Here is a 25,121-nt window from a genome sequence, read left to right as displayed (position 1 = left end):
TGGTGCATGGGCTTAGTTGCTACACGGCATGTGGGATCTTCCTGGACCAGGGATCGAACCAGTGCCCCCTGCATTGGCAGGCGGATCCTTAACCACTGTGCCACCAGGGATGTCCTGAATTGAGTTGTTTTATTTTTTTGTTGTTGTTAAGTTGTAGGAGTTCTTTACATAATCTGGATATTGAACCCTTATATGTGATATTTTCTCCCATTTTGTGGGCTGTCTTTTCACCCTCTTAGTACTGTATTTTGATACACAAAAGTTTTTCGTTTTAATGAAATCCAGTTTATCTATTTTTCCTTTGTTGCCTGTGCTTTTAGTGTCATATTCAGGAAATCATTGCCAAGTCTAATGTCATGAAGCTTTCTCCCTTTGTTTTCTTCTAAGAGTTTTATAGTTTCAGGTCTTACATCTGGGTCTTTGATCCATTCATTTTGAGTTAATTTTGGTACGTGGTATGAGATGAGTCCAACTTCAAAGGGGGCCTTTGTAAAACATATTTTTTTATTGAAGTATAGTTGATTTACAGTGTTGTGTCAAAGGTGGCCTTATAACTCAGAGGGGAGAGGCTGGATTATTTTGCAAAGGGCCTGGCTTCCATACCTAGCCTTCTCTCCTTGGCTTCCCCTCCCCCCACCCCACATTATCTCTTGCAGGTTCACAAGTTTTTAAACAGAAACAAGGATCATCTTGACCCTGCTGTGGTGGAAATGCTTGCCCAGAGCCAGCTCCAGGTGCCCCTGCCGGCCCCCCTGACACCCCATTCTGCCCTCCCCACCCGGACAGCCTTGCCCAAGGAGCTGGCCTTCAAGCCCCTGGCAACTTGAACCTTTGGCCGGCCCACCCTGGCTCCCCGGGGGTCGGGGTGAGGGACAGGCTGGACAGGCCCAGGTGAGCTGGCTTGACCCCCTCTCACCCCACAGCTGGTGGGTAGCCTGTTCCAGGAAGCAGAGCCCAAGTCTGGGGAAGGACCAGGCAAACCCACGCTGGCCTCTCGCTTCCAGCATTCCCTGGGGGACCTCCTAGCCCAGCTGGGCAGGTGAGAAGAGGGACCCCCACACTCAACCCCAGGGAGTTTGAATGGAGGGGCCAGTCTGTGCTCAAGTGACCGCCCCTTCCCCCCACCAGGAGCCACGTCTATTCCATCCAGTGCCTCAACCCCAACCCGGGAAAGGTGAGCTCTCCCAGCACCTGGCGCCAGAGCCCTCCCGCCCCTGCCCCGCCCCCCTCAGCCCTCCTCGGCCCTGCCCCACCTTCCCCACAGCTCTGAGCCCCTCAGTTCAGCTCTCCGTGGCTCTGCCCCGTGGCCATAGCTTCCGGGCCTCTTTGACGTGGGTCACGTGGCAGAGCAACTGCGCCAGGCGGGCATCCTGGAGGCCGTGTGTACCCGCAGCGCCAACTTCCCTGTTCGCGTGCCCTTCCAGGCCTTCCTGACCAGGTAGGGGCCCAGGATACGGGCAGCCCGGGGTGCAGGCACCTCAGGGCCAGGGCTCACTAGGAAGGCCCCCTGGAGTGGCTGGCGGACCTGGGGCTTTTTCGGGAGCGGGGGATGGACACACTTTCCCAGGGACCCTGGGCCTGACGTCCAACCCTCCCTCCTTCCATTCTCTCTGTCTCCCCTTCTCTCCCTCCATCTGCATCTCCTTTCACTGTTCGTCACCCGCACACCTCTCCACGCCTCTGTGCATTCACCCGTCCCTCCTCCTCTCAACAAAACTCTCCTGGGTGCCTGGCACATAGTAGGTGCTTTCCAAATCATCGTTGAATGACTTATAGACTGAATAGACCCCCAGGGGTTCAGGGTCAAATGAGTGTAGAGGGAGGTCCTGCTGTGCTTGTTCCGACCTCCCCAAGGTTCTCCGTCCCTGGGGCAGGTTCCGGGCCCTGGGGATAGAGGGACAGGAAGAGCTCTCTGACCGGGAAAGATGTGGTGCCATCCTGAACCAGGTGTTCGGGGCTGAGTCATCCCTCTGTCACCTGGGAGCCACGCAGGTGGGTGGTGTGTATGAGCAGGGAAGCAGCAGGTATGGCTGGAAAGTGGGAGGAACATTCTGGGACCAACTCATGATTTGGTGGTCCTTCTGGGTGGTGGGGAGATGGAGTGGGCCGGGTGTCCCGGGCACCCCAGTAGAATCAATTGTCCGGCAGAAGGGAGGAGGCTGAGGCCTCGGGAGAAGGGCAGGGTGGTCCCCAGCCCAAACCTCTGCCCCCAGGTGCTACTGCGGGAGCTGGGCTGGCAGCAGCTGGAGCGGCACCGGGCCCAGCAGCACGCCCAGGTCCTGCTCACCCTGCACCGAGGCCTCTGCACCAGCCTCTCCTGTCAACGCCTTCGCCTCCTACCACGGATTCGCGTGCGTGGGCTCCAGGCCAGGTGTGCAGAGTGGGGCGAGACTGTAGGCCTCCTCACGGTGGTGGTGCAGGGTCGGGGGTGCGTAGGGCCTCAAGGCTAGTCTGCCTGCTTCCCATCAACACTGGACTCTCCTTGCTGGCATTCCCACCATGCCATCTCTGCTTGAATACCCCCAGCCACGGGAAGCTCATTATCTGCTAGGCCAGTCAAACCTGCGGTCTTGACTCCTTGACTGTTCTTTTTTCTAGTCTATTCTCCACTCTGCAGCAAGAATACTCTTTTAAAAGTGTGAATCAGGTTGTGTGAGGCCCTGCCTACCTCTCCAGCCTCGATGTAGGCCGGACTTTTACACTCCAGGCTCTTTGGGCTTCGTGGTCCTGCGATGCTCCCCTCGCCCTTCTCACCTCATTAGCTCCAGCCCCACTCACCCTTCACTGCCCGTCTTCACTCATCCATCCAGCAGCTGTTGGTTGACCATCTTCTCCATCTACCCTGGGCCAGATGCTGGCAACACAGGGAGGAAGGTGCCAGCATCTTCACACAGGCACAGAGATGGTACCTTCCAGGCTAGCTGGGGAGTCAGATGCAGTCACCCAGCTGCCAGTCGCCCCAGAGTGGATTGTTTAAGGACTGAGAACAAAATGAAGGCAGTGCCGTGGACACCAGGGAAGCCTCGGAGAAGGGGGCACCCGTCACCACTCTATGTTTCCAAAACATTTTCATCACCAGCAGGAACTCTATACCCATTCAGCAAGGAAGCCTCACTCCCTTCCCTCCAGCCCCTGGTAACCTCCAGTACACTTTCCATTTCTGTGAATTTGCCTATTCTAGATATGCCGTCTAAGTTGACTCATACAAATTCCTTTTACATCTGGCACTAAGCATAGTGTTTTCAGGGTTCGTCCCTGTCGTAACATGTGTCAGAACTTCATGTCTTTTTTATGGCTGAACATTGTTCCATTGTGTGGATGGACCGCATTTTGTTTATCCACTTATCTGTCAGTGGGCATGTGAGGTTGTTTCTACCTTTTGGCTTATTGCGAATAAGGCTGCTATGAACACAAGTGTACAAGTAACTGTTCAAGTTTCTGCTTTTGGTTCCTTTGGGTCTTTATGTGGGAGTGGAAACCCTGAGTTATATGGTAATTCTGTCTTTACCTTTTTGAGGAATTGCCAAACTGTTTTCCACAGTGGCTGCACCATTTTATATTCCTACCAGCAATGTGTGAAGGTTCCAATTTCTCTGCATCCTTGCCAATACTTGTTATTTTCTGCTTTTTAAATTATAGCCATCCTAGTGGGTGTGAGGTGGTATTTCATTGTGGTTTTGATTTGCATTTCTTTAATGACTAATGATGTTGAGCATCTTTTCATGTACTTCTTGGCCAAGTCCTCTGCCTGCTTTTTTTTTTCTTTTGGAATTTATTTATTTATTTATTTTTGGCTGTGTCGAGTCTTCGTTGCTGCATGTGGGCTTTCTTTAGTTGTGGCGAGCAGGGGCTGCTCTTCGTTGCAGTGCACGGGCTTCTCATTACGGTGGCTTCTCTTGTTACGGAGCACGGGCTCTAGGCGCGTGGGCTTCAGTAGTTGTGGCACTTGGGCTCAGTAGTCGTGGCGCATGGGCTTAGTTGCTCTGCGGCATGTGGGATCTTCCCAGACCAGGGCTCGAACCCGTGTCCTCAGCATTGGCAGGAGGATTCTTAACCACTGCGCCACTAGGGCAGTCCAGGACTCAGCGCTTTCACTGCCAGGGCCAGGTTTGATCCCTGGTCGGGGAACTCAGATTCCACACGCCATGCGGCGTGGCCAAAAAACAAAAGCAAAAAACCCCCAGAGAGGTAAAGTAACTTATCCAAGACCGCAGTGACTAAACAGTAGGGGAACGAGCCCTGGTGGCCGGCTCCAGAGTCCCAGATCTTGATCCCTTGGGCACAACAGCATCTCAGTTTACCTGCTGGTCTTTCAAAGTGTCGTGTCCTTTCCCTGTTGCTTCCCTTAGGCAGCCAGGGGCTTCACTGGGGTCCGATTTTACATTCATGTCTTGGCTTGGAGGATTCAGGTATCGGGTGTGAGTTTGGACTCCTCACCAACCCCCTTCCCGGCCTGCAGGAAGTGGTACCTCCGGCGGCGGGCAGCTCTGGGGCAGCTGAACACCATCCTGCTGGCGGGCCGGCACCTGCTCCGGAGACAGCGGAGAGGGCAGGTGAAGCACATGGATGGGTCCTGCCCCAGGCAGCTCGGGGGAGAAGCCAGGCAGCCTTGCCGGCCACGTTGGCCAAATCCCGACAGCGTCCACCCTCCAAGTGCAGCCGCAGAAGGACCGAGGCCTCGGAGACCATTGCTGGTGGAGCTCCTTCCATCCCCCTCTGCCTGGGTAGGGTAGCCTGGGGCCTCCAGGAGGCTGTCGCCTTCCTTCATGCCTGCCCACTGCCAGGGCCTGACTCTCCCCTGCTGGCTGGGGGTGCCTCCCATCTCCTCCAGGCCTCCCTTGGACTGTTCCCCTCTTGCCCAGTGACTCCAATCTGAGGGCCATAAAGCAGCTCAAAGGTCAATGCCCACATACTGCCCCTCTCTCTGGCCCCTCCCTGTCTGGACTTTGTCCCCTGGGACCATTCCTTCCCTTCTTCCCTCCTCTTCCCGGTACCCTGGCAGACGGGAAGAGACAGCCACAGCGCTAAGGCTAGTGAGGGCTCTGGAGGGCTGGGGGCAGACAGCTGGCCCCCTGGATCTGCTCCCCTTCCTCCACTGGCGTGGGGCCCTCCTGGGAGGAGGAGGGGGCAGCTGCACTGCTGAGTTGGGGAGGGGCCTCTAGGGAGCTCCTGGTGACACCTCACGGGGGCATCATCTCCTCCTGCATCTCCCCCAACAGCTTGGGCATCGGTGCAGCTGGTACAGCGTCGGGGCCTCCAAGAAGGCGCCAAGCATGGTAGGTGGCCTGGAAGCTGGAGGGTGTCTGCTGGGTTGTGAGCCTGCTGAACCTGGCCTGGCTTGAGGGGGAGCGTGGGGTCCCAGGGGTGCCGAGATGGGTCCTGTCCCTCAGGCCCATCCATTGTGCCCCCCAAGAAGAGGCCTGGGGTGCCCTTGGTTTCCCTCTGGGGGCTCTGGGGGCTTTATTTGTTTGAGTGTCCAGGACTAGAATCCTTGGTCTTTGGAGGGGAAGCTTACAGCCCTGGGGGTGAGGAGGACCCCTGGGTTCCTATGCCCCTTCCCTTAGTTCCTGGTCAATTGCTCCTTCCTGCTAGGAGCTGGGGCGCTTGGAGATCCCGGCTGAGCTGGCTGTCATGCTGAAGACAGCGGAAGGTGAGTCCTGATGGGCATTGCTCTTGCCATGACCCCCTCCTGGGCGGAGGCTCTGTCCCTGTGGTCCCTCCCTCTGATGCTCTGGGTCCCCCCAGCTCACTGCCCGGCTCCCTCTGCACTGGAGCTGGGGGCTGATGCTGAGAGGTGGAGGCAGCGCCAGAGCCAGGCGCCTTACCTGGGCGTTTCTGGGCTGCCGCCTATGTCATCCCAGGCCGTCAGCACACCCTGGCCGAGAGCATCACGGAGGCCATGCCCCCGGAAGTTCCCGCACGGCCCAGCCTGACCCTCCCACCCGACATCGACCAATTCCCCTTCTCCAGCTTCATCTCCATCGGCTTTCAGGTGGGCCCCCAGGCCTTAGCTGTACACGGCTGATGCTCATATCTCCCCAGGCGTTAGCCCCCGTCAGGCAGAAGCTGTGTCTGTTCTTCTGTCTCCAGTCCCCTCCTCCCTCTCCTTTTGCGGGGCTGTGGATGCAACTGCGTTGCTCGGAAAATCTGTTGAACCTAAACGTGTTCCTGGTTACTTATCTGCAGTGCCACACCTTTGTTACACCTGCGGCACCGCCCTGCCATTGAAGCCATGTCGTTAAAGCATGTTGAATGACAAGGCAAAGTGTCCAGGCTACAGTGTTGGCAACAAAAGCAGGATTCAAAACTGCACGTAGAGTATGATCCCAATTTTGTTAACAAGGAGGGTGGGGAGATGATGTATGTACCTACACGTAGAAAGTAAGACTAGAAAGAAGGAGGCGAAAATGTTAACTGTGGTTATATCTGGCAGTGGAATGTTAATGGTGGTTTTTATTCTTCATCCTTTTCCGTGTTTTCTGAGTTTTCTGCGTTTTCGGCATGCATGAGCTTTAGTTTTCTAATCAGAAAGAGTGATTGAGAGGTTTTTTAAAAAAATATTTATTTATTTATTTGGCTGTGCTGGGTCTTAGCTGCGGCACACGGGATCTTCATTGCCTGTGCAGGATCTTTAGTTGCGGCATGCAGGACCTTTTTTAGTTGTGGTATGCAGGATCTAGTTCCCTGACCAGGGATCAAACCTGGGCCCCCTGCATTGGGAGCGTGGACTCTTAACCGCTGGACCACCAGGGAAGTCCCAAGATGTATTTTTCTTTTAATAAAATTATTTATTTATTTATTTATTTATTTATTTATGGCTGTGTTGGGTCTTTGTTGCTGCACGCGGCTTTCTCTATTTGCGGCGAGTGGGGGCTACCCTTCGTTGCGGTGCGCAGGCTTCTCATTGCGGTGGCTTCTCTTGTTGCGGGGCACGGGCTCCAGGCACGCGGGCTTCAGTAGTTGTGGCTCGCGGGCTCTAGAGAGTGCAGGCTCAGCAGTTGTGGCCCACGGGCTTAGCTGCTCCGCAGCATGTGGGATCTTCCCGGACCAGGGCTCGAACCTGTGTCTCCTACACTGGCAGGCGGATTCTTAACCGCTGCACCATCAGGGAAGCCCCCAGAGATGTATTTTTAAGATGGTTTTCCTCACCAGCCCCTCTTCCTCTCGCAGGGCGCGTGCTCCCTTGGGGCTCCCCCGGGGCTGTGTCTGGCAGGTCAGCACACACCAGCCCCTGCTCAGGCGCCGTGTTGCCCTCCTTCCTTGCAGGAGCCATCCCTGCCCAGACCTGGGCAGCTGCTGACCAAACCCCTGACCCGGCTGGACAATGAGAACCCTCAGCGTGCCCTGGATATCAACAAGGTGGTGAGTGACACACTGGGGAGGGGCAGGGTGGGCCCGTGCAAGGGGTGCTGGCTGGGCACCGGGAGCCCCTCACGTCCTGCCTCCCCTTGCTCTGTGTCTGCAGATGCTGCGGTTCCTGGGGGACGGGTCCCTGGAGCCCTGGCAGGAGCAGACCATGGGCCAGTATCTGGTGCGGCAGGGGCAGCGCCGGCCGGGGCTGCGCAACGAGCTCTTCAGCCAGCTCGCAGCCCAGCTCTGGCACAACCCAGACGAGCAGCAGAGCCAGCGTGGCTGGGCCCTCCTGGCTGTTCTGCTCAGTGCCTTCCCCCCAGTGTCCACGCTGCAGAAGCCGCTGCTCAAGTAAGGGGCCAGGCAGGTGGGGGGCCCATGGGTGTGCTCAGCGGGCCACCCCGTACCCACGGCAGCCCTGTGCTGTGCCCACAGATTTGTGTCCGACCAGGCCCCCGGGGGCATGGCAGCACTGTGCCAGCACAAGCTGCTGGGAGCCCTGGAGCAGACGCAGCAGGCCCCTGGGTCCGAGCGGGCCCACCCACCCACCCAGCTCGAGTGGACAGCCGGATGTAGGCGGGGCCGCATGGCGCTGGATGTCTTCACCTTCACCGGTGACGCCTGCCTCCTCTCGGGCCTCCCCAGGCCCACAGTGGGGCCTGCCCGGCACTCTCGCCCTCCCTCGACCCCCTTCCCGCCTCAGCCCTCCCGATGTGACCCTGACCTCCCTGCTCTCCTGCTTTCGGAACCGCCATGGGACAGTATTCCCTTCCTGTCCGGGTGGACCCTGCTGTCCCTCACTCTTGCCCCTACCCCTCGTCCCTGCAGAGGAGAGCTACTCGGCCGAGGTGGAGTCCTGGACCACAGGGGAGCAACTCGCTGGGCGGATTCTGCAGAGCAGGTGTGCAGGGCGTGGGATGGGCGAGTGCCGCCCACACTGGCCATTGTCCCGTCTGCCTCCTGGTTTTCCTCATGCTCCCAGCCCACTCTCCCGCCAAGCACCTCCTGCGGCTGCTCCTGCAGGCCCAAGGCCAAAGCCTGCTCCCCAGGTGGCGGGATGGGGGCGAGGGGTCTGGGTAGGTGGGCAGGGTCCAGACAGTAGATTCAAGACGGAGAGCAAGTAGAGAGTATACCTGCTAGATCTGGTCCAGATTCTCATCAAATTGAATGAATAAATGCATCAGGGCCAATGTAGAAGTAGAGGGCTGTGAGTCGCACTGGGTCCTCAGCCAGGTTCCTGTCCCCTTCCACCACCCCCTCCCCCCAGCCCACCCTCAGGTCCTTGTCCCTTCCGGATGGTCGTCCGCCTGGCCGACCACCATCTGCTACATGCCCTTGTCTCACCCAGAGGCCTGGATCCGCCCCCGCGTGGCTGGTCTGTGTCACTGCACTCTAAGGATTCCTGGCAGGACTTGGCTGGCTGCGACTTCGTGTTGGACCTGATCGGCTGGACCGAGGATCTGGGGGACCCGGCTGGTCCCCACAGCTACCCAATCGCCCCCCGTGGCTTGTAGGTGCCACCCACAGCACCCCTGACCTGCTCCTGTCCCTATCCTGTCGTAGGTGACCCCCTCAGCCACCCTGTCATCCGCGGGGGTTCACAGGTGCTGCCACAGGCCCAGCCCGCCCGCCCCCAAGCCTTCGCCCACCGCAGGGGGATGACCCCTACAGCAGCTTCTATACCTTGCCTCAACCTGGGAACCTCCCGGCCAGGGCACCTCCTCATCTGGGCCCACTATCTCCTGCAGAGCCGAGGACATCCCCCCGGCCCCTGGCATCCAGGCCCCCTCACTGCCCCCAGGGCCCCCTCCAGGCCCAGCCCTACCTCTGCCCAGCAGGGGTCACACAGGTAAGGCTGGGAGTGGGCACACTGAGGTTGGCAGAGTGCTGGGAACGGGGGTGCCAGAAGCCCCACGCCCCAGGCAGGTGACGGCAACCCTCCACAGGTGAGTCCCGGACCTCAGGGAGTCTGGATGGCTTCCTGGACCACCTCTTCTCCCCGTGCCTCAGCGTGAGTGTCCTGCACGCAGACCCCACCCCACTGCTGCCCCTATGCCCCCGGGGCCTCTGCTGCCCCTCCCATCCCTCCTAGGGCTCTAGCTCTGACCTTGGGACCTGTGACTTTTGTCCCTTCAGGATCTGCAGCAAGGCAGGGCTCTGAGTGACCGCATGAAGGGAGGGGGCGCCATGGGGCCCATGCAGCAAGGCAGCTATCCCGTGGGTGAGTGTGGGGCTGAGCACCCATCCAGAGCCTCCCTGCCCAGCAACACAGGCAAGCATGGCCTGGGATCCGATCCCCACGCAGCTGCAATCAGAGCTCCGGCCAGCACCCTGGTGGCCCGTACTCTTCTCTTTGCCTGGGGCTAAAGGGAGGCTGTGGGCCCAGGTAGGGACTGACCAGGGGGGGCCCTGTTCCCTCAGTGTACTCAGGGATGATGCAGATGCCCGGATACCAGCCAGCCATGATGCCTGCACCCATGCCCATGATGCCAGCAATGGGGGCGGTCCCCGCCATGCCAGGTAAGGCTGGACTATAGCCACTGGGTCCCTTCTCAGGGAGGGACTGGAGGAGGGAGGGTGTTGCCTGGGGCCTAGAGGGCACAGTGGGCAGAGGGCTGGGAGCTCAGCCATGGCGCTCATCCACCCTGACTGCCTGCCATACCCCCAGCCATGGTGGTGCCACCGCAGCCGCAGCCGCAGCCGCAGCCACAGCCACAGCCACAGCCACAGCCCCTCCTTCCCAGTGTGGACGCGAGGCAGCTGGCAGTCCAGCAGCAGAACTTCATCAACCAGCAGGCGCTGATCCTGGTGAGGATGGGCAGGGCCCGTGGATTGCCTAGTGGGTACAGATCTGTGTGGCGAGGCTAGGCCAGCTCTTACCTGGCACACCACCCTTCCCCCATCAGGCCCAGCAGATGACCACCCAGGCCATGACCTTGTCCCTGGAGCAACAGGCAAAGCAGCGCCAGAGCCAGCCCCTGGAGCATCATGCCCAGGCCCAGGCCCCTGGAGCTGCCTCTGTGACTCCACCCCCAGCCATCACCCCCAAGCCCAAGAAGACACCCACCCCCCAGAAGGAGCCAGAGCATGACCTGGAATTGGTAGGTGCCTGCCTGAGGGTGAAGAGCTGAGGCCAGGCAGGTGGCAGGGCCGGGGTGGGGAAGCAGGCTCCAGGGCCACAGAAGAGGGAGACCTGGGGTGGGGGGCGTGGGGAGATGCAGGAAAGATGCTGCCAGGCCCCAGCCCCACGGATCCAAGTGGGTTTGCTCTGTGAGTGGCAACTTGTCTGGCAGGGCTGCTCCTTCTCTTTCCCTTCCTGCCACAGGGGACCTCACAGGAGGCTGAAGACAGGCCCCGGCGGCCCAAGAGCTTCCAGCAGAAACGGGACTATTTCCAGAAGTTGGGTGAGGGCCCTTGGGGTGGCAATCCCACACAGAAACTCAGCCACCGCCCCAGCCTGGCCGGGGGACGGCGGGGTGCACTCTATTCCTCTAGGTCAGTGTGGCCTGTCCAGGAGCCCAGACGGGTGGGCTAGGTGGAGAGTAATAGCGAGGGCCATCTGGGACATTTACAGGGCAGCAGCAGATCAAGGTGAAGACGATAAGGCCTCCGGCCAAGGTGAAGATCCCCCAGGGGGAGGAGCAGGAGGAGGAGCCGGAAGAAGAGAGACCGAGAGCAGGTGGTGGGGAGAGGGGGTGGGGGCAGGCTTTGTGGTTCTGCACAGGGTCTCACATCTTTCCTCTCTTTCTGGTCAGTGCCATCACCTCCTCCTCCCCCGGTAGTGAAGAAGCCACTGACACGAGATGGGGCCAAAGCTGCACAGGAGGCTGAGGCTGAGCCAGCCACAGAGGTGGGGCCTAGCGGTGGTCGCCAGCCGGCCGAGGGCAGAGCCGTGGTGCGTAGCTCGGACCCTGAGCCCCGGAAGGCAGAGCCCAGCAGGGAGATCCGCAACATCATCCGCATATACCAGAGCCGCCCAGGCCCCATGCCCGTGCCCGTGGAGCCGCCCAGGTGCACCCCGGCGGTGGTGGGGAGGGGGAGGATGGCAGGGGCTGCCCGCTTCCCAGAGTCACCGTGTGGACTTCTGACCTCTTCCTTCTCTCAGGAAGCCCCAGATCTTCCTGAAGAAAAACAGCCCTAAGGATGAGGCTCTGGCTAAGCTGGGGATCAGCGGTGCCTCCCCGCTGCCCTCGGTGAGGCCCCGTCCTGTCCAGAGCGTGCTGCTCTGCTCCAGAGCCCTCCTGAGGCTCCCCGGGGTAAACCCGGCCGCTAGTCACAGCCTGGGTGTATCCTCTGCCTCCCCAGATGCTGTCCCCCAGCCCAAGGAAGGGCCCCCCACCAGCTGTGGCCCCTCGACCCAAGGGCCAGCCATGGCCCTCCAACTCCATCAAGGAGAAGCAGGGGCCCCTTCAAGAGCTGTTTGGCCAGAACCCACCCACTGCCCAGAGACCCCCGCCTCCGCCAGCACCCCCACTGCCTCCACCCTGCGACCCAGCGACCCCTCCAGCTGAGCCGCACGGTGAGAAACCCCACATCCCCGGGTGGTGGGCTTTGTGGGGGGCGGGGGCAGGATTCCCAAGGGCCTCTCAGCGCTCACGGCCGAGGTCAGCTGCTTGCGCTTCCGGACTTTGGAGCCGTGGGTGAGGAGCCCCAGCTTCCGCGTTCCTGCGGGGGGCAGGGCCCAGGCACCCCTGGGGCCCGTCTGGCATGGAGGGACGTCACGGGGCGTGGGCCTCGTCAGGAGTTTAGTGACCCCGCTGACGTGGTCAGGGAGGGCCCACACATGTCAGGGACAGCAGGGAACATGGGAGGCTGGAGATGGAGGCCGGAGATGGGCCGGAGCGGGGGGAGGGAGGCAGCGGAGGTGGACTGAGCTGGGCCACGTGGGGCCCTAGTGGGCCAAGGGTCTTCTCTCCCCGTGCCCGCATCATTCCTGCTTGGGCAGCTCCTCGCCTGATGCCCTTCGGCCCCTCCATCCGCCAGGCCTTGTGGAGCCCATGGGGGACCTGGGGATCTCCACCCAGCTGCTTGTGCCCTCCGGCAGCGTGTGCTTCTCCTACGCCAGCGCCCCCTGGAGGTTGTTCCTGCGCAAGGAGGTGGGCTCGAGGGCGGGCCGCAGCCTGGCCTCTCTGGGTGGGGGACAGGGCACTGGCTGTAGGACTACCAGCCTGGGGCCCCAGCATCTCCTCTCCACACACAGACACTGGGGGCTGCTTCCCCAGCCCCACCTCCTCCGGCCCGGGAGGCAGAGGTGGGGCGGGAGGGGGGCTGGGGGGGCACCGTCCGGGCCCACTCTCACTCGCCCCTGCCCTCGTCCAGGTGTTCTACCCCCGGGAGAACTTCAGCCACCCCTACTGCCTCAGGCTCCTCTGTGAGCAGGTGAGAGCCCAGCCTACCCGGCGCCTGTACAGACCGCCCCCACCCCAGGCAGGAGAGCAGCCCCAGTTGTGGGACGCTGGTGTGTTTCAAGCCCTGCCTTCGTTTATTTAATCCTCCCAACATCCCTCAGTATAAGGGCCATTTTTGATTTATGACGAGGATTAAAAATAAAGCGTATACAGCACCCAACACAGGCCTGGCACACAGAAGGTGCTCGCTGGTGCTTGTCCCTTTGCCACCTCTAGATGCTCCCAGATGCTTGTGTCTGTTCTCCCCAGTTCTACAGTAGCTGCCCCCACCCCCTCTCCCAAGTCCTGTTCCTTCAGGGAAGCTTATCTCAGCTGATGGCGGAGCAGCAGCCCGACTAGTGCCGGCAGCTTGGGGGAGGCAGATGGGAGCTCTGGGTGGACGTGGCCCGGGGCTTGGAAGGCCAGGCATCCCTCCCTGCTCCACCCACGTGCCTATGGGGCTCTCCAGCTTTTCCTCCACGCGTGGCTGCTTCTGGGGTGGGTTGCGGCCTCAGGACCTGGTGGTGACCGCCTGGCTTTGCCCCCAGATCCTGAGGGACACCTTTGCGGAGTCCTGCATCCGGATCTCCCAGGACGAGAGGCACAGGATGAAAGACCTGCTGCGTAGGGTCCAGGAACCCTGGAGTCAGGGAGCCGGAGTGCTGGGGGTTGGGCCTGCCCAGAGGGAGGGAGTAGACTCTGGGGTCCCCGCTGTGAGGGAGACTGAGGACGGCCTGGGGCCATTTCTGCCCAACAGGAGACCTGGAGGTGGGCCTGGACTCCCTGAACACAGCTGAGGACAGTGTCAAGAAGCGCATCGTGGTGGCCGCCAGGGACAACTGGGCCAATTACTTCTCCCGCATCTTCCCCGTCTCGGTCAGTGAGGCTGGGGATGGCAGTGCCCAAGGCTGGAGGCCAGCTTGGCCTTCCGCAGCAGGATGAGAGCTGGGGGTGGGCTGGGCCCCAGTGGAACTGACGAAGAACAGCACTGGCCTGAGCAGCCCCAGGGTGTCTTGGACGGTGGCGGGGAGCCCGGAGCCTGTCCATGAGCCAGCCACCTTCCGGGCAGGGCGAGGGCGGCAGTGATGTGCAGCTGCTGGCTGTGTCCCACCGGGGGCTGAGACTGCTCAAGGTGACCCAAGGCCCCAGCTTCCACCCCGAGCAGCTGAAGACTCTCCGCTCGTACAGGTGAGCCTGGGCTAGGGTGTGGCGTGGGCCGGCGAGACGGCCCCCAGCTCACGCCCCACCCTCTGCACAGCTTTGCTGAGGTGCTGGGAGTAGAATGCCTGGCTGGCTCCACCCTGGAGCTGTCACTGAAGAATGAACAGCTGGTGCTGCACACGGTCCGGGCGGGAACCATCAAGGCCATGGTCGAGCTGCTCCTGAGCGAGCTCAAGAAGGCAAGTGCAGGCCAGCAGGACGCCGGGCGGGGGGCCTCCAGCACCGCTGCGTCGTACCCCGTCTGGTTTGCCTGGACTCGGGGCCGTCAGCCAAGCTCCTTCAAGCTGCCTGGGGTGGGGCTGGAACTTGGGGGCACTTGGTGGAGAGTGACGCCAACGGGGGAGCAGGTGGGACAGGCAGGACGGAGTCATAAGTAGGCTGGCAGCTCACCCACCCACCTGCAGGACTCCGGCTACGTCATTGCCCTGCGAAGCTACCTCACTGACGACCACAGCCTCCTCAGCTTCCAACGGGGGGACCTCATCAAGCTGTTGCCGGTGGCCACTCTGGAGCCAGGTATCCCCGGGGCAAGCAGGGCGGCTGGCACCCGGCGGGCAGACGAGGTGGAGCCTCCAGGGGCAGAGGAGCCAGGGGGGTGAGACACCACCCTTGGGTGTTTCCCCCAGGCTGGCAGTTCGGCTCCACCGGGGGCCGTTCTGGACTCTTTCCTGCTGACGTAGTGCAGCCGGCTGCTGCTCCGGACTTCTCCTTCTTGAAGGAGCAGCGGAATGGCCGGCACAAGAGTCAGCTGCAGCACGGAGAGTGGGATAAGGTGTCGGAGGTGAGGAAGACGGGAGACGCCGAGGCGAGGCCTACCTAGGAGTCGAGGAAAGAAAGGGCTCGACTGCCCCAGAGCGGCGGAGGGCCACCCCACACCTGGTGGGCAGCGCTTGGTCTGATGCCGCCTCTCTGCCCGCTCCCAATTTCTTGTCCTGTCTCCCCAGCAGGGCTGTGAGTTCCCTACGGGCAGGGGCTGGGCTGTCTGCCTCTTGTGTGGCCCTCATGGTAGCTAACTCAGCGCCACCTGGAAGATGCTCAATAAACAGCTCTTGACTTTCCTGGCTTCTGGTGGTGTGCTCACTGCAGCTGCTCTGCCTGCTTCTCTTGGGTTGGGCTGGGGTGGGGGCTTGGGCAGGGCTGCTGGACAGGTCAGGGGACACTCGGGTGGCACTAGGTCTCCTGTGCCCTTAAGTTCCCCACCCACCCCTGGAGCCAGGCACACAGTGACAACTTGGCCACCAGCCTGTCCCCGTCTGTGGCCTGCATCACCCTGCCCACAGACTCCGACTACACCATGCAGGAATTTGCCCTGCGCTACTTCCGGAAGCCCCAGACCCTGTGAGTGTCCTGGGCCCGCCCCATGCCTGCCCATCCTCAGTGTCCCTGAAGTGCGACACTCCCTGCTCAGAGCCACTGGGCCAGGGCTCTTAGCACCCTCCCTACCCAGCCTGGGATGGGGGTGGGAGGGCTAAGCAAGCAGGGCTGTCCTCCCCTCCGCCCCCTCAGGCTGGGCCAGACAGGTGAAGATGCCGAGAGGAAGGCCATGGCCAGCCTGGTGCAGTACAGCAAGGTAAGGGGGACGGTGGGGAGGAGCCGGGACAGCAGACCTGCCCCCTGGCCCCCATGGCCCCAGACCCACAGCCAGCCTCTTTGGCCGCAGGCTCCCATCCAGGCATCACTCATCAGCGTCAGTGACGAGGACGTGAACAGGCGGGCTGTGGAAAGCTTCCAGTGTAAGTAGCCACGGTGTCCTGGGTCGCCATGTCTGCAGTGCCTGGGACCCAGGCACCTGGTCGCCTTCTGTCCTTGAGTTCGCTGACTCGGGGAAGCTCACTGGTGGCTCCTATACCACATGGCCCTCACCCACTTCTACTCATGCCCAAGGGGCTGTGGGTTGTGTGGAGTCTGGGCTGGAAGGCAGCGGTGGGTCTGGCTTGCTATGCGCTTGGTGTAGCCCTGGGTGGCCACAGAATCTCTCTGAACCCTGTCTCCTCATCGGTGCAGCTGAGACTGCTGCTCTGCCTGGCTCACACGCATTCTGAGAGCAAGGCATGAGATGGCCCTGCATAGCGACAGCATGAGCCAGGGCCAGGCCCCCAGCCCAGCTCACCGTGCTTTTCATCCTGCCCGCAGCTCTGATGCAGTTTATGGGGGACCAGTCCAAGCCCCGGGGCAAGAACGACCTGGATCTCCTCTACGGGCTGCTGAAGGTAGGAGAGTGAGCTGGAAGCTGTGGGGAGTCAGTGAGCCCTGAGGGCCCCTTCCTGTCCTCCTGCCTGGGCCTCCACGGGACCCCCTGTCCCCTGGTCACTATACATTCAAAGCATCCAAAATTAGTTATCAAGCACCTACGTGCTGGGGGCAGGGCAGTGAACCAAGCAGGCCAAGTCCCTGCAGAGCTTACAGCCTGGTTAGAGGAGACACTCAGTAAACCCTGATGCAACGTGTCCAGGGCAAAGAGTGCCGTGGAGAGTGATAAAGCAGGGGAGGGGCTGCTACAGTGCAGAAGGCTTGGTGACAAGGTGACCCTGGAGCAGAGACCTGAAGGAGGCCAGGGAGTGAGGCACGTATGCATGGGGGCAGGGCCTGGGGGCACGCATGCAGGCAGAGGCGGGGGTGAGCCTCGGCCCCAGCAGGGCCAGTGTGGCTGGAGCCCAGTGAACAAGGGGGAGAGTGGAAGGCGTGGACCAGAAGGAACAGTGGGTCCGCGTCACGGTAGACCTTGTGGTCCACTGTCAGGACTTGGATTTTTCGAGGTCTGGGAAAACACTGGAGGGTTTTGAAGAGAGACGTGGCTTACATTTGGTGGGGTCGCTCTGGCGGTTGTTTGCGATTCTGGGAGTTTAAGGGCAAGGAGAGGGTTCCTGCCACGATCCCAGGTGAGACATGGTTGGCCCAGGCCCAGAGGCAGCAGCAGGGTTTGCTATGAAGTGCACGTGGGGGGTGAGAGCGAGGGGCCGAGGGGGACACGGAGGCCTAGGCCAGAGCCATGCTGGTCGCCACAAGGAAGCCTGAGTGAGGACGGGGCCGGCCTGGTGAAGGAATCTGTTTGGGACGCGTGAAGTCTGAAGTCCCAGTCTTCCAGGTGGAGGGTCTGGGCTTCATGGGAGAAGTCTGGGCTGGAGGCAGGCACCGGGAGTCATCAGCAGACAGAGGCCCAAGGGCACTGCAGCCCTTAGAGGTCAAGGAGATGAGGGGGTCAGCAGAGATGACTAAGACAGAGGGACCAGAGAAAGAGGACAGGGCCGAGCACGGCCTGCAAGCAGGTAAAGATGGTGACTTAGTTGAGTGGCCAGTTGTGCAGATGTTATTAAGCCGAGTGAGACCAAGACCGAGAGGTGACGGTGGGCTGTCACCCTGACTTGGCCCCCAGCCCACGGCCACTGGCAGGACTTCGCTGACTTCAGATCCCACGCTATCCCTCACTGCACCGCACTGCAGCTCTGACCCCGACCCACTACCCCCTGCCCTTCCTGTCCCCACAGCTGTGCCAGGAGGAGAACCTCAGGGATGAGATTTACTGCCAGGTCATCAAGCAGATCACAGGACACCCCCGGCCGTGAGTGTGGGGGACGGGCGGGGGTCGGTGGCGGGCCTCTCGGGGGCAGCCCAAAGTGCTGCTGCCCGGCCAGCCCAAAGCCCAGGCTCTGCCCTGCAGGAGACTCTGCGCTCGAGGGTGGACTTTCCTCAGCCTCCTCACAGGCTACTTTCCCCCGTCAACCTCGCTGATGCCCTACGTGACCAAGTTTCTGCAGCATTCGGCCCTGAGCCAAGGTGCCGGTGGGAGGGGCTTCCAGGCTGGGGTCTCGGCTGCTTGGGGAGGCATTTGGAGATGCTCATGACCCCAGCCTGGCTCCTCTCTGCAGAGTTGGCCCAGAGCTGCCAGGAGCACCTCCAGCGCACAGTCAAGTACGGGGGGCGCCGGCAGCTGCCCTCCCCAGGCGAAATGCAGGCTTTCCTGGTATGGGCGGTGCAGGCGGCTGGGTGTTCTGGGACTCCCTCTGGGTGGGGGGAGCTAGGGCCTCTGCCCACTGGGGTACTGACCCCGTACCTGCTTTGGCAGAAAGGACAAGCAGCCCACCTGCTCCTAATTCACCTGCCCGGGGGTGTGGAGTACAAGACCAAAACCCACACTTTCACGGTGAGCACAGGGACACAGAGAAGGGGCTGGGGAGACCCAGGGAAGCCGTGGGCATCAGTTCTGGGGACACCCCTCCCCCCGCAGCCTCCTTCCCTCCCCAGCACCCCCGTCACGGCCCTGTCCGCATGTCCAGGTGGCAGCAGAAGTGCTGGAGGAGATGTGTGGGCAGATGGGCATCACGGACCCCCATGAAGTACAGGAATTTGCCCTCTTCCTCATCAAAGGGGAAGGTAGGCCACCTGGCCTGGGGAGGAGGCGTGGCCCAGCTGGATTCAGGGATGTGGCCTTGCCTGCCAAGTCCGCTCTTCTGGCCACGGGGGAGGCAGCTCCCACGCTGGAGCTGGCAGGGCTGTGGGCGGGGCTGGCCCCGGGCGGCAGGGCAGGCTGTGGACCCGGTCTCCCCGCGCAGGCCAGCCGGTGCGGCCCCTGTGGCCCCGGGAGTACCTCAACAGCGAGGTGGTGGGTCCGGACGTGAGCCTGCACAGCTGGCGGCTCGGCTGGGAGACCCCGCTGCACTTTGATAATCCCACCTACGTCAGCACCCACTACGGCCAGGTCAGCCCCACTGGGCCCCACGCTGCCGTGCCGCTGGTGCTTGGAGCCTCGGCTGCAGCTTGAAGGAGAGTCCCTCCCTGGGTGGGGGGGGGGGCTTGAGGCCCAGGAGCCACCCACCAGGTGGGGCTTTGGGCACAGCTGCCCCCTCGCTGCTCCCCCTCAGGTGCTGTGGGACTACCTGCAGGGGAAGCTGTTGGTCAGCGCCCAGGAAGATGCCCGACTCGCCAGGCTGGCTGCCTTGCAGCACCTCAGCAGGAACCACGAGGAGGCCCCCTCAGAGTGAGTGTGGACGCAGCCCTCACGCCTCCTGTCACCCTACCACCCCAACCCCCTCCTCCAAGGTCAAGGCCACTTGTACCCTTTGTGGCCCTAACCAAATGGGGGCTGGGCACACCTGCCCAACCCCCACGCTCCTCAAGGGCAGAGCCCACGCCTCATTCATGCGTCTGGATCCCCGGTCTCACCCACGGTAGCCACTGGTTCATCTACTTAGCATCTGCTGTATGCCCAGCTCTGACTGACCAGGCTGTGTCCTAGGCAAGACCTGCTGGTTTACTTGCCGAAGCACCTGCACTGTCAGATGAACGTGGCCGCTGTGAGGAGACTGATGGGCCAGGAGCTGAGGCAGCTGCAAGGATGCAGCTCTCAGGAAGCGCAGATCAGCTTCATAGGTGGGTCTGGGGCTAGGGGGCAGCTGGGGCAGAGGCGGGAGCCCCAGCAAGGAAGGGGTGAGGGTGGAGGGGCTGAGGAAGCTCTCCACCTGCCCTGCCCTCTCCTCTGTCCTGGGGGCAACGTCCGGCAGGTCCCGGGGCCCCAGCGGTCAGAACTCCTGCTCGGCCCCTCCATCCGCAGAGGCCGTGAGTGAGCTGCCCCTCTTTGGCTACACCGTCTACACGGTGCTGAGAGCGAGCGAGCCGGCCCTGCCCGGCCCTGGCCTCCTGGGGCTGAACTGCCAGCACCTCATCCTCATGGACCCCAGTTCTCAGGTGGGCCAGGCTCCTGACCCAAGTGCTGGCCTGGGCACTCTCGGGCCACTCGTCTCCCACCACCCACACTGACCCCTCCCCCGGAGGGACCAAGCTCTGCTATGTCTCCCCCCGTCCCCCCTCCCTGCCCCCAGGAGCTGTGCTGCTCCATCGCCCTGAGGGACCTGCAGCGGCTCCGCGTGCTGAGCCCACTGGGGGCTGAGGGCTCCCCTGGCCTGGAACTCAACTATGGCTCGGCTGACAACCCCCAGACCATCTGGTTTGAGCTGCTGCAGGTGGGTGGCCTCTGCGCCCTGAGAAGGTGGCAAGCGCCCCACCCAGGCCTGGTGTGCCTGGGAGCCTGGGCCCAGGCCTCTGCCCACTGCTCCGGCGTGGTGGGGCTGGGGGCAGAGGCAGGGGGCTGGCTGGGGAGCCCTGGCCTCACATGCCTGTGCCTGCACAGGCCCAGGAGCTGAAGCACACCATCACCTTCCTGCTGGACCGCAACTCTCCTTCCACTTAGTGGCCGGGCTTCACCCAAGAGGGGTGGGGGAGGGGCAGAGACGAGGACAGGAAGCCTCTCTGGCCCAAGTCTCACCCGGACGGTCTCCTTTGGGTGCTGTCAGGCCAGTCTGGCCTGGACTTCACCGCTTGGCTGTTCTGGAACCTGCTGCAGCAAAGCCCAGCTGGCCCACGGGGAGGGGCTGCTAGAGCGACTTCAACTGGGAAAGAGTCACGAGACTCCCTCTGGGGTGGGCGCTGCAGGAACTTGGCTTGGGCATCCGACATTGCCCAGTCTGGGGAGATGCCCACCTGGGCCCTGGCCCGACCTGAGCATGAGCCCAGCCCTGGGAGCAGCAGCTGCTGAGGAAATAAAACTCTCGAGAGAACAGGGCTGCGTGCGTGTGCATGAGAACCAACAGGACTTTATTCCTCTGGTAACTGTCGCAGCCCCACCTGGCCTTCCCGACCAGGGGCTGAGAGGGAGCAGGGCCTGGCTGCTGCCCGTCTTCCCATGAGCTCTGCACCTGGGCTGGGCTGGAGGCTGGCATCGCGAGGGAAGACGGTGGTGGGGGCGGACCCGGGGCCAGCCCGGGCTCTTTCTGAGTAGGCCCCAAAGCCTCGGACCGGTGGGCCTCACCCCCGGCTTAAAACGCGCTAAGTACACAGGGTGGAGGGGCCTTTCTCCTGTTCCTCTGGCAGCAGCCACACCTCCTGTCACTTTCTGATCTGAGGCTCTGGCCCAGAAAACCCAGCCACGAGGGCCGGGGAGGCAGGGAGGCTAGGAGAAAGAGGACCTCAGGTTTCGCAAGCAAAGAGAAAGGTGGGCTGACCTCTGACCTTGATTTGGGAGGTGTCCAGGCCCATTTCCAAAGCAAGGCGTGGCTGGAAGGGGGAAGAGCCTGAGAGCAGGCGATGCCCCAGCAGCAGGAGGCCGCCTACCTTCCCCGTTCCTGAGCGAGGCCCGGGCTGGGCCGCGGTGGAGTCCGGGGAGGACACCGGCCCCGTCGGGCAGCTGTCGGTCATCTCCGTGGGCCACACAGGCCGTGCCAGTCAGCTTCACTCTCGCACCGGGCTCGGCCGTGGAACAACTGCTTGATGACGTTCTGGGCCTCTTCCTTCACTGGATTCAGGATGGGGGAGAGTGAGAGCCAGTCTCCCCACTACAGGGCCCCCACAGCACCTCCCGGCCGGTGATGCAGGCACTCACCGCTCCTTCCCGGAGACGGATTCTGGGTCAGCGAGTGTGAGAGGTGGCGGGCGAAGGCTTTAAACAGCTCCTAGGGACAGAGAGTGGAGAGGAGCAGAGAGCGCAGAACCTCACCCTGCTCTCTGAGCGACCCACAGCTGCGATCCAAGAGCGAGGCAGACCCAGGCAGTGGGCAGCAGGCTTCCGGGCTGGCCTGCTTCCGCCCTGCTTTCTCCGGGGGCTCACACTCCCTACCCACCCATGCACTGCACCCAAGTGCCCCAGGCTCAGGGGAGAACAGAGCCCATGCACCTACCCTACCTTGGATGCAAACTTGCCCTCCTTGTAGAAAGGGGTCAGACACTTGACCACGACGTTCGCAGCCTCCTTCAGCGAGATGCCAGGAGCCAAGAGCTGGCAGGAGCCTCGGGGGTTCAAGCTGCCCTGATCGCTGGCTGAGACGCTGCCCTTGGTCTCAGCTAAGATGGAGACGTTGGCTGAGGGGCATGACCTCTTCTGAGCCTGGCTCTCTGGGTTCTCCTGGGCAGGGCCACAGTGGAGGGTCACTCTTGGGCTCCCTGTTACCGGCCCCTCCCTTCCTGGAAGACTGGGCCTCAGCACCTCCTGGCTCCCTCTAGCCCAGCCCATCTGCCCTGGGATGTGGAAAGAAGAGATGATTTTCCCAAACCCCTACCCAGAGCAGACACCAGCCTGGTAGACAGGTATCTTCCCCCCTCTCAGTACCTGCTGGGGTCTGGGCCGCTTGCCCCTCTGTGCCTCCTTTGTGGGGGTGGGCTGGCCTTCTGGGGGCCTCTGGTCTCTGAGTGGGCAGGCACTGGCCGGAAGGGAGAGCAGGCGTCAGAGCTCCAGATGCCAGCCGCACCCTCAGCCCAGGTGGCCCAGTGAAGCCCATCGTGGGAACAGGCCCCGGGCTTCAGAGGCCCAGTTAGCAGAGGGAATTCTAGAGGATTCCAGGACTGCCGGTGACCTCACCTTGGCCCCTCCTTGGAGCACTCCTCGGTCTGGGGGTGGGCAGCCAAACGTCCCATGGTTCCATCCTCCTCCCCTGTGCACTTCTCTGGGGCCGTCAGGGGTCCCCGTGCCCCGTCACGGCAAGGGCTGGCACCCTCTGCCCCTGGGGCTGAAGTGAGCGGAGGAGAGCTCTCAGTCCTCTGGTAGAAGAAGCGGGCGATGTTCTGGGAGTCCTTGAGGGCCGCTGCGGCCAGGAGCTGCTGCTTCTTGCCGACCCGGGCCTTGGCGGTAGGACTGCCCGGAGAGGGGCCTTTTGCCTTCTTCTCGGGGGAGGGCGCCCCACAATGAGCACCGCTCCCGGGGGCCTCTGCTCTGGGCCCAGGGAGGGGCTCAGCGCAGTCCTCATCCTGGCGGCCACGGGGCCAGCCGGGCGGCTCCTGCTCGCCTCCCTGCACTGGCCGGGGGTCTTGCTCCTTGAGCCGCGTCTTCTCCATCAGCTGAGGGGCCGTCTGGAACGTGCAGGAGCCTTTCGGGAAACCAGCTCCCACCCGCTTGTGTTTGAGCTGTGAGGAGGAGAGAGGCTTCTGACCCCAGGTGCCTCCAGGGCACTCTCTCTCTTTTTTTTTTCAGGGCACTCTCTAGAGGGCCCAGGGATGGCCGCGTGGGTGGGGCTCCCGGGAGTGGGGGCGGGAAAAGCGGGGCGGGACAAGGCTTGGGGGTCGGGCTGGCGAGACGGGCGCTGTGGGGGGCTGCAGAGGCGTAGCTGGCAGAGTACGGAAGCGCGAAGGCCTGCCCTGGGGCGCCCTAGGGCCAGGGCTGTGATGCCAGGAGAGCAAGGACTATGCCCTCGCTGAGGGCAAGGGGCCGTGCCGCCTCTCCTGGACCCAGGTTTGGTGGGGACACCAGGACGCCACTCACCGAGTACACCTGGGAGGCCGGCCGGATGTCATACTCGCTGGGCTCTGGGGGCTCGGCCTGGGCGCTGCAGCTCCTGGCACTACCTCCCACATCGTAGGGCTGCCCATCCTTGGAGGCTTTGTGGATCTCAGCCACCTGGGGCAGGGACAGGTGGGAACGCTGTTGTTGGCACCCCTAGCTCCTGACAGCCCCCAGCCCAGGCTTCCCACGAGTGGGTTCTGCAGCACCTGGGCACTGGACAAGTTCTAGTTCACACGGGGTTGGCTAGAAATACTTCCAGCCGGGAAAGGAGGGAGGTCGGGCTCCCCCGGGAATAAGCGCCCCCTGTGTGGCAGGCTGCCTCTCCCACCCAGAGCCCGGAGCACGCCCCGCCCACCCCGCCCGGTGCCCACCTTCTTCAGCACGCTGGCCTTGTACAGGTTGGCCACCTTGGCATTTCGGAATGTCTCGTGTTCCAGCTCCACTGCCTTGGCCTGGAGATCAGATCTGAGGGTAGGAATGAGGTTAGGGTGTCAGGTAGGCCTGAGGCCCCTCCCTGTTAGATCCTCCCTGGGGACCCTGGAGATGGCTTCAGGAACGGCCTTGGGCACAGGGATTCTGACCTGGACCGTCTGGTCCCCTGTGGTTTACTGTCCCTCAGCAGCTCCTGGCAGCCCCTCGCTTGTGGCCAAGCCTGCCCCCTGGTGAGGCTGTGGAGACTCACACCCCCTGGGAGTAAGACGGGTCCCAATGTGGGGAGGGGGGCTGGGGCTCCTGCGTCTCCAAGGGAACAGGAGCCTGGGGACCGCTCCTCGGCCCTGACGTCACTCACCCATCCGTGGAACCTGCGGCCTGGCGATTGCTGCTCAGAGCCTCCTCCAGGAGGCCCAGGCAGTGCTCACGGGCCTGCACAGGGGAGGGAAGTTGGTCAAACAGTCTCAGGTTGGGGGGGATACCGGGGGGCAGGTGTGACGAGCTGCCCACCTCTTACCTTCACAGTGAGTCTGGGGATCTTCCTACTAGAAGCCTCTTTCAGGGGACAGTCTGCATCTGGGGGAGCAGAGGCGAGTCCTTCCACTCTCCTTTCTGCTCTCTGGCATCCCCAACCCCCCAGTGAGGCATCCTCCATCCACACCCTGAGACCAGCCCAGGGGGCATCTCTGTACTGACCTGGCGGTACGAATTCTTCTATTTTGGGGTCTTTGCCCTGGAAGATGACATGAGGGCCCGTGAGGCATCCTGCCCCGCAGCAAGACAGCTCCCAGTCCAGCACCAGGGAAGGGGCTGAGAGGGTGTGAGCAGGGAGCCACCTGGACCCCACTGAGCCCCCGTCCCCTTCACCTTGCGCAGGCGCATCTGCTTCTGGTAGAAGAGATTCCATTCCCGCTTGTGGGCCTCGTCTCTGCCCTCATCCCCGCTGCCTTCAGAGCCTTCGTCGTACCTAGGAGACAGGCTGGGCATGAGCAGTCCTGGGTCTGGGCTTTGCCCTCCTGTCACGTGTCTGCTGGGACAGTGATGTCTCTGATGCCCTGGCAGCTCATGGGCAACACCGAAGTCCTGGCCCCAGTGTGGCCGTCAGGGCCGGGGGGTGGACTACGGCACTGTGTCGCCTCTGGTCTGGCCTTAGCATCAGGGAGAGAATGCCAGACTATTTCCAGTGGGTTGGGGGCCCCTGGCCTCATAGCTCCTCACCTGCTAAAGCCCCCATAACCCCTGCGGCCTCCCTCATACAGCTCAGGGTCAAAGCTGTTCCTCTGGGAGGGCCCAATGCAGGTCTTGCTCCAGCTGCTTCTTTGCTCCAAAGCGTCCAGCTGCTTCCGCACAGCTGCAGGGTTCTGGCAGTGGTCACAGCCTTTGGTGCAGGCGGGGGGCGCATCCCCGAAGTACTTGGCAATGGCAGCGTGGCGGCACCTGGAGCGGGCAGCATAGCACAGGCAAGGGGT

General features: G+C 62.2%; 2 protein-coding genes across 3 annotated transcripts in view; one reads left to right on the top strand and one right to left on the bottom strand.

The window, feature by feature from the left end:
* Positions 1-20,321, top strand: part of MYO15B (myosin XVB) — a gene marked incomplete at its 5' end in the record, with an annotated part of 30,856 nt that extends 10,535 nt beyond the window's left edge. The window contains 49 exon segments of the mRNA XM_082603840.1: positions 657-734; positions 924-1,039; positions 1,129-1,174; positions 1,314-1,438; positions 1,875-1,992; positions 2,214-2,371; positions 4,460-4,724; positions 5,220-5,276; positions 5,593-5,650; positions 5,862-5,992; positions 7,267-7,362; positions 7,466-7,701; positions 7,786-7,964; positions 8,179-8,251; positions 8,699-8,860; positions 9,099-9,199; positions 9,297-9,361; positions 9,487-9,571; positions 9,772-9,870; positions 10,019-10,158; positions 10,257-10,451; positions 10,676-10,754; positions 10,925-11,029; positions 11,106-11,361; positions 11,456-11,543; positions 11,656-11,869; positions 12,334-12,446; positions 12,670-12,729; positions 13,286-13,361; positions 13,495-13,613; positions 13,807-13,925; positions 13,996-14,137; positions 14,363-14,474; positions 14,585-14,763; positions 15,133-15,296; positions 15,465-15,528; positions 15,619-15,691; positions 16,092-16,168; positions 17,444-17,517; positions 17,617-17,732; positions 17,825-17,919; positions 18,022-18,099; positions 18,233-18,329; positions 18,509-18,654; positions 18,818-18,933; positions 19,192-19,325; positions 19,507-19,640; positions 19,775-19,915; positions 20,083-20,321. Coding sequence (XP_082459966.1) covers positions 657-734; positions 924-1,039; positions 1,129-1,174; positions 1,314-1,438; positions 1,875-1,992; positions 2,214-2,371; positions 4,460-4,724; positions 5,220-5,276; positions 5,593-5,650; positions 5,862-5,992; positions 7,267-7,362; positions 7,466-7,701; positions 7,786-7,964; positions 8,179-8,251; positions 8,699-8,860; positions 9,099-9,199; positions 9,297-9,361; positions 9,487-9,571; positions 9,772-9,870; positions 10,019-10,158; positions 10,257-10,451; positions 10,676-10,754; positions 10,925-11,029; positions 11,106-11,361; positions 11,456-11,543; positions 11,656-11,869; positions 12,334-12,446; positions 12,670-12,729; positions 13,286-13,361; positions 13,495-13,613; positions 13,807-13,925; positions 13,996-14,137; positions 14,363-14,474; positions 14,585-14,763; positions 15,133-15,296; positions 15,465-15,528; positions 15,619-15,691; positions 16,092-16,168; positions 17,444-17,517; positions 17,617-17,732; positions 17,825-17,919; positions 18,022-18,099; positions 18,233-18,329; positions 18,509-18,654; positions 18,818-18,933; positions 19,192-19,325; positions 19,507-19,640; positions 19,775-19,915; positions 20,083-20,142 — 5,814 coding nt within the window. The 3' untranslated portion in view covers positions 20,143-20,321.
* A 204-nt stretch (positions 20,322-20,525) lies between these two features.
* The window catches only part of RECQL5 (RecQ like helicase 5), a 31,943-nt gene continuing 27,347 nt past the window's right edge, over positions 20,526-25,121 (bottom strand). Inside the window, exons 9-20 of one of the 2 annotated variants that reach the window (XM_082602931.1) lie at positions 24,871-25,089; positions 24,520-24,619; positions 24,349-24,385; positions 24,170-24,228; positions 24,011-24,084; positions 23,592-23,685; positions 23,200-23,334; positions 22,303-22,844; positions 22,054-22,144; positions 21,631-21,849; positions 21,331-21,400; positions 20,526-21,243 (exon numbers count right to left, since the gene is read on the bottom strand). In XM_082602931.1, coding sequence (XP_082459057.1) covers positions 21,143-21,243; positions 21,331-21,400; positions 21,631-21,849; positions 22,054-22,144; positions 22,303-22,844; positions 23,200-23,334; positions 23,592-23,685; positions 24,011-24,084; positions 24,170-24,228; positions 24,349-24,385; positions 24,520-24,619; positions 24,871-25,089 — 1,741 coding nt within the window. In that variant the 3' untranslated portion in view covers positions 20,526-21,142. Of the gene's footprint in view, positions 21,244-21,330; positions 21,401-21,630; positions 21,850-22,053; positions 22,145-22,302; positions 22,845-23,199; positions 23,335-23,591; positions 23,686-24,010; positions 24,085-24,169; positions 24,386-24,519; positions 24,620-24,870; positions 25,090-25,121 lie in introns of both variants that reach the window. The other variant, XM_082602930.1, reaches the window with a different exon arrangement.

This window comes from Mesoplodon mirus (assembly GCF_964341445.2).
Source record: "Mesoplodon mirus genome assembly, chromosome: 18".
Taxonomy (NCBI): Eukaryota; Metazoa; Chordata; class Mammalia; order Artiodactyla; family Ziphiidae; genus Mesoplodon; species Mesoplodon mirus.
Note: the sequence above shows the minus strand (reverse complement) of the source record. Positions and strands in the feature narration are given on the sequence as shown.